Source organism: Oenanthe melanoleuca, chromosome 20 (genome assembly GCF_029582105.1).
Source record: "Oenanthe melanoleuca isolate GR-GAL-2019-014 chromosome 20, OMel1.0, whole genome shotgun sequence".
NCBI classification, from domain to species: Eukaryota; Metazoa; Chordata; class Aves; order Passeriformes; family Muscicapidae; genus Oenanthe; species Oenanthe melanoleuca.
The window spans coordinates 7,202,330-7,211,803 of record NC_079353.1 but is presented as its reverse complement, the minus strand read 5'-3'; the positions used below and the strand labels follow the sequence as shown (position 1 = coordinate 7,211,803).

The 9,474-nt window shown below is 62.5% G+C and overlaps 2 protein-coding genes across 2 annotated transcripts; both read right to left on the bottom strand.

Moving 5' to 3' along the window:
* Window positions 1-942: 942 nt before the first annotated feature.
* LOC130261399 (bactericidal permeability-increasing protein-like) lies at window positions 943-5,879 on the bottom strand. The gene is made up of 16 exons (XM_056507567.1): window positions 5,828-5,879; window positions 4,623-4,763; window positions 4,275-4,389; window positions 4,061-4,189; window positions 3,823-3,978; window positions 3,628-3,691; window positions 3,454-3,514; window positions 3,197-3,288; window positions 2,886-3,113; window positions 2,732-2,791; window positions 2,166-2,333; window positions 1,933-2,000; window positions 1,618-1,660; window positions 1,372-1,435; window positions 1,214-1,290; window positions 943-1,135 (listed from the first exon to the last, which is right to left on the bottom strand). Exons 1-16 carry the CDS (start codon window positions 5,877-5,879, stop codon window positions 1,094-1,096), a joined length of 1,560 nt encoding a protein of 519 aa, XP_056363542.1. The 3' UTR covers window positions 943-1,093.
* A 2,053-nt stretch (window positions 5,880-7,932) lies between these two features.
* On the bottom strand, window positions 7,933-9,034 carry ID1 (inhibitor of DNA binding 1). Its single transcript, XM_056507300.1, has 2 exons — window positions 8,439-9,034; window positions 7,933-8,246 (listed from the first exon to the last, which is right to left on the bottom strand). Exons 1-2 carry the CDS (start codon window positions 8,757-8,759, stop codon window positions 8,205-8,207), a joined length of 363 nt encoding a protein of 120 aa, XP_056363275.1. The 5' UTR covers window positions 8,760-9,034; the 3' UTR covers window positions 7,933-8,204.
* Between the last annotated feature and the right edge of the window lie 440 nt (window positions 9,035-9,474).

The window sequence follows — 9,474 nt, the reverse complement described above, 5'->3', positions numbered from 1 at the left end:
GCTGCTGGTGGTGCTGTGGTCTTTGCAATCGTCGGGAATTTGAGTAACTATTTGAGTAACTATTTGAGTAACTTTGGGCCCAAAGAAGTTGGTTTCAGTGGGATGGATGGATGGATGGATGGATGGATGGATGGATGAAAAGATGGATGAAAAGATGGATGAATAGATGGATGGGGATGAGGTCCTCTCCCTGCCCGGGGAAGGGTTGGGGTGCTCCAAGGGCAGTTTGCTGTGCTCCGGAGGGGTGGTGGTAGGGTGGGTGTGGCACTAAGGGGTGATAGGGACAGGAGAGCCCAGGGCTCTAAGATGAGGTGTGGGAATGCTGGTTTTGGGAACATGGGTTTAGCACCCATAGTCACATTGGGAGGAGGAGGGCAGGGGACTCAGCCACACTGGGACCCCGTATTCCCAGAGCTATCCCTCAAAAGAGCACCTTCCCTTTGTGCAGGGCTCATTCCAGCAGGGTTTGGACCACACAAACACTCGGGCTTTTTTGGGATGTCACTCGTGGGGAACACCGAGCCATCCCACATCCCTTTCACGGCAGGACTCGCCCAGCTCAGCCTTCCCCAGAACCCCCTCCCCTGTCCTTTCCGGGCCCTGACAGGCTCCATGGGCTGGCGGGACGCGCTGGGAGCCCGCGGACACGAGCACCATCCCGTGGGCAGCGGGAGAAGCTGCGCGGAGCTGTGGCTGCTGCGGCCGCTGCGGCGAGCGGGAGCTCAGGGACCCCCATGACTAATACAGCCGCCAGAAATGGAGGAACCCCAGCCCCAGAGGGCCACTAGCCCCGTCCCCAGCCGCCCGGAGCCCCCACAGGAGACGGACCCCACCAGGGCACTGCCCCTCGCAGCACAGCACGCAGCGATGGAGTCAGGAACGGGACCTGCCTGGGACAGGGGCTGAGGGGGCTCCCCGAGACACCCCACAGCACACAGGGCTGAGCTACGCTCCCGCTTTAATCCCTGCCCGGGATGGGGGCTGTGGGTACCGCGGTTGGGCGCTTTGCAAGCCACGGGGGCACGATGGCAATGGGATGGCGATGGGGACACGACTGGCTGGGGGCTGGCGGGTTCCCACGAGGCAGGTGGTCTCATGGCTCGTACTGCAGGTCCGTGGCGATGAGCACGAAGCCCTGTAGGGAGTCAGGGTGAGAGGGGGGATATAGGGGACATGGGGGCCCCTGGGATAAGGGGACAGTGGTGGCACCCACCTGGTGCAGTGAGAGCCGGGGTCTGAGCAGGCTGAAGCCTTGAGGGAGGGGCAGAGGGATGCCAGCCCGGAGCCACTCTGTAGGGAGACAAAGCCATAGCAGGGGATGGCCCTGGTGCAGCTGTGGGAGGATGAGGACAGGACAGGGATATCACTTACTGTTTGCCTGGGGAACCCCAAAAAGCCACAGCCCAAACTTCAGCACAGTCTCCAGACGCTTCACCTGTAGGACAGGCAGACCCTGAGCTCAGCACAGCGCAGGCAGAGGGGTCCATGCTGCAGGCAGGGCTCAGACCCCTGCCAGACATGGGGTCCACAGCACCCCAGATTCCCCCCAGACCCTGCTGCTCCCAAGGTGACGGGGAACCCAAGTCTTCCCTTGGCTTTCCTGGCACAGCCACTCACCTCCACTGGGCCCACGTTAGATGCCACTTGTGTTACACGGAGCCTGGATAACAAGATCAGGGTCAAAGTCAGGCACGGGGATGGGAACTGTCCCGTCCCAGGGTAGGGACAGGCTGAGCTCCATGGTGGGACCAGATCCCCAGCAGAGCAGGTCCAGCTAAGGATCTACTGCCAGGGCAGCTGGCACAGATATGAACTGGGGGCAGGATGGGGTCTGAGCAGGCAATACAGGACTCAGGGAGGCAAATGGACAGAGGTGGGGAATGGGGGAGCTCTCCAGGTGTGTCCTAGGGGAGCTCAGGGTTGAGCACTAACCCTGTTAGTCTCACGGTGCCGCCAAGTCTGTTCCTGGTGATTGTTGGCTTCCCTGTCACGTTGGCATCCTGCAGCAACAAGAGACATTGGAGAGACCAATGCCAGCATCACCCAGCTGTCCCCAGTATCCCCCAGTGCCACCTAGCATGGCCCCAGCCAGGAGCACAGGCACACCAGCCCCAGCCAAGTCCTTTGGGGTTCCCTGAGCCATGGCAGCAGCAGCAGCCACTCACGATGTTGAGCAGAAAGGTGGGGACATGGGTGGCATTGGGCAGCACCACAAAGGCCTCAGCAGAGCTGAAGAGGGTCCCGTGCAAGGCATCAGGATGGCAGGAGAGCAGGGGCTGCTGGCGGGCCCAGAGGTGCAGCTCCATGGGCTGGTCTGGATAACGCTCCTGCAGCTGGGAGGGACAGGGCAGGGGTGGCACAGGGCCATGCTGGCCATGCCACCATCAGGTCCCCACATGCCCATCCCACCATCAGGTCCCCACGTGCCCATCCCTGCCCTGCCCATGTCCTTATCCTGTGATGTCCCATTCTGTCTGCATCCCATACTGCCTGCAACACATCCCATTCCCCGTCCTGTTCCTCGTGCATCCCATTTGACCTCTATGTCATCCCATGTCCCATCCCATCTGCAACCTTTCCCTCCTGCATCCCATCCTTCCTATGCCCCATCCCCTGTCCCGTCCGTCCTGCACAATTTCATATGTCCCACTCTCCAGCATCCCACTACATCTTCTGCTCCTCCTGCAATCACATCTTGTGTCCCCTTCTTGCTGTGTCCCATTCCACTCACCTGAGGGGAGAAGACTTCCATGCTCTTGGTGCTCAGCTGGAGAGGGAACCGGCGAGGGAGCTGGAAGGCAGGGAGGGATTAGGGAGTGAGCAGGGATGGGAACACCGTAGTGGCACTCCAGTGGGGGACAGCTCTGCTCTCCAGCCATACCTACCATGGAGATCTTCCTGTGCAGAGCCCCAGCTGTGAAGTAGGTGAAGGCAGCTGAGTTGGCAACGAACTCAGTGACAGCCAACAGCAGCATGGGCTCGTGTTCCATGGGTGGTGTCATGGGCAGAGGCGTGGGCAAAGCCACAGGCAGTGCCATGGGTAATGCCACAGGCAGTCCTACAGGAAGTGCTGAGGCTCTCTGTGGGTACGAGCCCACTCTGAAGATCTCTCCCTGCACAGACACACAGATGGATGTGAGGATCAGCCAAGCTCCCAGTCCCAAATCTGGCCCAGGGATGCCCAGGATGACATTACCTTGAGGGCAATGTCCCCATACTCCTCTGTGAAGGCTGGCGGTCCCAGCAGGGAGTAGTCGATGGCAGCAAAAGAGTCCAGCTGGGTGGACACTGCAGGGACATCAGGGTGGTCAGGGGGAATCAGACCACCAGCCCCCTCCCACAGCCTGGCTCTGTCAGGATCTAGCCCCACAGTGGGGTCCTGCAGACCCTGTTGGGCACCAGTCCTGCACACAGTCCCCTGCCTGTCCCCAGTCCTGGGGTCCCCTCACCAACCTTCCATGTGCTTCAGGACAGCATCCAGCCTGTCAATGCCCCTGTGGAGCACGAGGCAGAGCTGGAAGCAGAGCAGGGTGTCAGTGAGCCCAGGGATGAGGGTCTTCAAGCCTCTCACTGGGCTGGGGGGGACAGGGACACCGACATCCCAGGATACAGGGGCTGAGCACCCACCTCCTTGTTCAGCCGCTGCCGCAGCGTTCTCTGAAGCAGAGGTGCCAGCAGGTTGTAGAGCCAGCTGTAAGGCAGAGTGGGGTGCTCAGATCCCCTCGTGGCATCTACCCAGCCTCCCCCAGCCCACCACCATGGCTGGGGCACCAGTAGTCCTTGCATGCCAGGGACAGGACAGAGCAGGGGGTTTGGCATCACCTGTACCCACGGTGAAACTCCATGTGCAGGTCAGTGCCGTGGGTGTCACAGCCAGCGCTCCAAACTGTGGGGTGGCCACTGCCATCCTCACTCACCCCCAATACCGCTGCCACCGCCAGGTCCTGCATGCGGAGCTGCACAGAGCCGCTGTCCTGGCTGGGGACAGAGTGGGTGAGCACAGGGACAGCGATGACATTGAGCCACCCTGAATCCTGTCTCTGTCCCCATGAGGACTCACATGGGGCCCAGCTGGGCTGCCCAGTCGGCGCTGAGCTGGATTCGGGCGCGCTGCACCTTCAGCCTCACCCCCACGTCCTCAGCAAAGTCCAGTGTGGATTCATTCATCTGCAGCTCGTGGATGTGAATCCTGCACAGCACAGGCAAGTTGTGCTCGCAGCTGTGGCACAGGCAGGGATGGGGACAGGGACAAGAACCCTACAGGTGGCTCTTACCGTGGCACAGTGTAGGTGAGAGTTCCCAGGAGTGGGGTGTTGTAGGAACCTGTCAGGTTCAGCTCATGCTCCTTCTGCAGCATTGACTGGAGCAGCTCCAGCCCAAAGCGCCGGCCTGGGGCAAAGTGGGAATTTGGGGTGACACCAAGGAAGGGGCTGGGGTACTTGGGGTGTCAGGAGAGTGAGCAGCCAGGTCCAGGATGGTCCTTCCACCCCCCCATTCCCAGAAGACTTGGCATCATTCCTGGGGATGCCCACTGGTTCCCCTCATTCTCTATCCTTAGCAGTCTGGGCATCATTCCCCACTGGCTTCCCCCCACCCCTGCCTACTCAGGAGCACAGACTCACCAAACTCCAGTGTCCTCTGGGTCAGCCAGGCCTTGATTCCCGGATTGGTGGGGTTGGTGACAGTGGCAGAGACACAGATGGGCAGCAGGAGCAAGAGGCAGAGCCATACAGTACCTTGAGGCTGGTCCCAGGACCTGGAAGCTGGAGCAGAGGACATGTCTGAAGGATACACACACAGCTGGTGAGAGACCCCCTTGCTGGGCACCAGCACAGCCAGGACTTATATCAGGGACAGGGAGCCCCTGGTGACATCAGCAGCACACATGGGGACACGACAGTGCTCTGGCCACTGAAATCCCAGCCTTGCCCAACACTTGACTCAAAGGGGAAGCCGGATCCCCCATTGTTCCGCACTCGTTCCCATCGTGGGAGTGGGGGAATGCAGGGTCCCACGCCTCCCCCTGCCAGCCCCCCACTCTGGGGGTACACACAAGCCAGGAACACCAGCTGGGGCTCCCCACAGCAGCACAGGACCAGCAAATGGGGACACACAGAGACCCAGCTGAGCCAAGGTCACAAAGAGCTTCAGCTGTGCCCTGCCTGGGAGCAATGGAGGAGTGCGGGACACAGTGAGCAGGTCCTGTGGCAGGGGGCCTGCACCACGGCAAATAGGGCTCGACACATTGGCACCAGGGAGCAGCACCTGTTCCCACTTTGGGAAGGGCTCTGGGAAACCCATGTAGGGTTACCTAAATTTCAGTAGGGATCAAGGTGTCCAGGGTGTGGGCTCAGCCCCTGTCATGGAAAGTGATGGAAATGTTGGTACAGACAGAGCGAGAGCAGAACTGTGCAATTCTTTCTGAAAAACCCCAGTCGTGGGGAAGGAGCCAAACCTGTGCACTGCCAGACCCCTGGGACTGTCCCCTAGCCAGGGTGAGCACCTCCAGTGCCATGGGCTACAGATGACAGGGGTCCAGCTGCCCTCCTGGATCCAGCCTGGCAGACCTAGAGGTCTAAGAGGGCCAGGGCCTCATCTCAGCACCACAGGGGTATACAGAGCCCATGGGCAACCTCAGCAGAGGGACCACAGCCCCACATAATGTACCTTATAGAGGCCTTGAAAGCAGCTGACCACTGGCCAGGGACACCCAGTGCCACCAGCCATGGCTGCAGTGGTGGCTGGAGCCCCCAGCAGTGACCCCCCAGCCCAATGCCCACCACAGCCCCTCTATCCCAGGGTGCCTCTACCCTGCACCAGTACTCACCGTGCCAGGTGGGTGCAGTGCCCCACACCACGGGGGCCGCAGGTCCTGCCATGGGTCCCTGTCCTCCGGGTCCCTGGGACTGAACGTGGCACTGAGCAGCAGGGACCAGCTCTGACGCCAGTGTCCATCTCGGATCCTGGTCACACCACAACGTCACCCATTTCCCCCGTCCCTAATCCCTTCCGGGATGAATCAGGTCCCACGAAAACACCGAGGGACCGGTTGAGGCGCAGGTGCCCGGGGGCTGGGCGCTCCCTGAGGCTCTCCGGTGCATCCTGGTGCCGCCGCATCCGGCATCTCGACAAGTGCGGGCGGCCCAGCCCTGCCAGCCCCGCTCCAGGCTCCCTCAGTGCCTTCTCCAGCAATACTGGGCCAGGTACCCGGTGGCCACCCCGCGTCCCCTGGGAGGGGGTGACGGCCAGGGCTGCATCGCCAGGGCTCGGCCGTGGGGCTCACAGGGCTCGGACAGGGCTCAGGCAAAGACGTGGGGACACACACGGAGCCTCTCTCCCCACCTTCCACACCAGGCGGAAATGAACAGGTAAGGACAGCACCGGGAACACGGCACGGGAAGAGCCCCAGCGCCTCCCGCGCCGCCCCCGGCCCGAGAAGAGCCCCCGGCCCGAGCAAAGCCCCCCGGCCCCGGTTCCCTCTGTCCGAGTTAGTCCAGGACTGGCCGTGCAGTGCGAGCGGGCACCGGGAGAGGGACCCACCGCCCCGTCCGTGCTCCGGGACTGGGAGGGAGGCGGGCGGTGGAGGAGACACCAGTGGGGACGATAAAGAGGAGCTGGGGGTGATGGAGGGAACCCATCCAATGATGGACAAGTTCGTCTACAGAGACCCAGAGCCCCCACCCCAGTGGGTATCCCCTGCTGCTGTGTCTGGCAGCGTCCTGATACCCCAAGTCACCTGCCCCCTACACATGCCCTGCCAGGGGATCTGCTGGGCTGGGAAAGCACGGGTGGCACGCGCAGGGATGGACACACCGGGTACATTCGCAGCTGTGACCGTGCTGGTGAGCACGCAAACACACACAAAGCACACACTTGTGCCCAGGGCTGGTCAATGCATTCCAGCCCCAAATCCCTGGGCTGCAGGACCCTGGGGAGGAGGGGCACCTAAAGGGTCCCACCAAAGCAACAAGAACCCCGCCAGGCACCTCAATTTTCCCCTCCCAGGCCCATAGGAAGGTCTGAACAGATCTGGAACAGGAGGCTGTGAGGTCCTTGGGGTGTTCGTGAGTCAGAGGGAAACTCAGGTCAGGGCAGCTGCCCGGGGCACCCCCAGCCCTGGGGGTTGCACAATCCCTGATGCAATTTCCTTGTCCCAGTAGGTTGGCTGTCCCCACAGAGAGGGGTTGCACCAGGAAGAGCAGGAACCACAGGGGCGGGGCCACAGAGAGAAGCACCCCAGGACTTGTATCTGCTTTCCCCTGTAAAGGGATCAATCCTTGCATCATCACCCCTGTAATCCCCCAGTCCTGACACAGCAACAATTGTGGGAGCCTCAGGAAGGCTGCTGGGTGCAGGACGCCCAGCTGGGAAGGGAAGTGAAGGGAATTCCAGGCTGCGAACACACCACTGTCCAGAGAGATGGGGAAACCACACTCCCATCTGGGCACAGAACCCCACACCTGGCTGATAGCACTGTACCCTCTGTGTCATCCCATCAAGGTGCCTGATCAGGGGGAGATGCAGACCAGTGCTGCTGTGTGGCTGCAATGTGCTAGTCTAGCAACTGCAATTTGAACTGCCACACTGCTGCATCATCCCACCACAGAAGATAGGGCGCAAACAATCTTTCCTCCTATGTCTGACCCTCAACACCACATGTCTGAGCCCAGGGAGTGAGAGAGGGAGTGAAATCCCACGGGAACCACTGAAGAAGTTCTCTGTGGGGGCAGTGCTGGGACACAATACTAGGACAGAGGGAATTTGGACCAGCCCGTGAGAAACCCCTTCCCTAGGGCTACCACAGGGTCCCAGACCCTGTATGCGTCAGCACACCCACCCAGCCCACAGTGGTCTGCACAAATTGCCCCCCGTTTGATAGGGCATCCAAAACTCAGGAGAGGGGGTGTGAAGGGCAGGAAAAAAATGCACGCGTGGTCATCAGGGCTTGTTTAATAACAAAACTCCAGCTATTGTAGAACAATATTCTCCAGCATCATTGTAATATACAATACGGGGAATGCTCTCAGCAATCTGAGAAGGAAGGATCCGGCCCACAGCACCCCCTGCCCAGGCTGCGGGGGGACCCCCGACGGGGAGCCAGGGATGCAAATGAGCCGCGGTGCTCAGGGACGGGGTCCCAGGGACGACGTTCGTGGTGGGACCCGGATCCCGGGGATGATGTCCGTGGAGGGTTCAGAGCGATCTCAGCGGCAGAGGATCCGATCGGCAGCGGGAATGCACGGAGCCTGCGGGAAAGGGACACGAAGTGGCCGGTCAATAGCTGCCAGGAGTGTGCCGGAGTGGAAGGGGATGGAAAGGGGGCAGGAAGAAGGGACATCTCCGAGAAGGAGAGGCCGCGGTGCAGATCGGGGGAAGGAGATTCCAAGGAACCCGTCAGGAGCGCGGGTCTGAGCCGGTGCCGTGGGGTCCGCACTCACCTCGGGGGAATCCCCAGCAGCGGCGGGGCGGGGGGGGCCGCACTGCAGCTCCAGCTGCAGGTCCCAGATGTAGTCGATAACGTGCTGCAGCAGCTCCACCTTGGAGACCCGCCGGTGCCGCGGCAGCGTCGGCACCAGCGCCCGTAGCCGCGAGTAGCAGCCCTTCATATCGTACAGCAGCGCGGCGGCCGCCTGCTCCGCCGCCACCGGAGACACTCCCGGGCCCGGCCCGCAGCGGGCGGCCTCCCCGGGCCGCACGGCCTTCAGCGGGCCGCCGGCGCCCGCGGGCAGCGGCGAAGAAGCGACAGCGGCGACCTTCATGGCGAGGGGCGGCGAGCGACACGAACACAACGGGGACGCAGCGGGCGGACAAGGAGCCCGCGCCCCGCCGCGCTACTTATAGAGCGCCGCCGCCGGGTGGGCGGGGCCGCACGGAACACTCGGCCAATGGCAGTGCAGAAAGGATGGACACAGCCCCGCCCACTCCATTCATGCGCCCCGAAGGGCAGCGTCTTAAAGGGGCAATGGCGGGGAGAGAGCCATGACGGGCTGCGGTGCAGGGACACCGGCGGTGCGGAGGGTACAGGGGTGCGGAGCGCCCACCCTGCTCCGCAATTTGCGCCCGCTTGGCCCGCGACCTCCCTGTGTCGGGCTCCGCGCAGCCCCGCTCGCCCCTTGAGCCCTTCAGGCCCCCGGGCCCCCCGCACTCCCCGCGCCCCTCCCGACTCCGCGGCGGCTCAGACCGTGAGACGCCAGGGTCGTGACGTCACCCATTCATAAAACTCCGCGCGCTGTCAGAGCGGCGCCGGGCGGGCGGTGCCCATGGCGACGAGGGCGGGGCGGGGGACACACACCTGCAGCCCCTGCGGGGGGCACCGGGACCCCCACGGAGACATCGCGGCCCCCACGGGGACACCGGCACTCCCGCGGAGACACCGGCATCCTCACGTGGATACGGGGGCACCGGGATATTACGGGAGGCACAGGGACCCCCGGGGGACATCTGCACCCTCACGGGGACACGGGGGCACCGGGC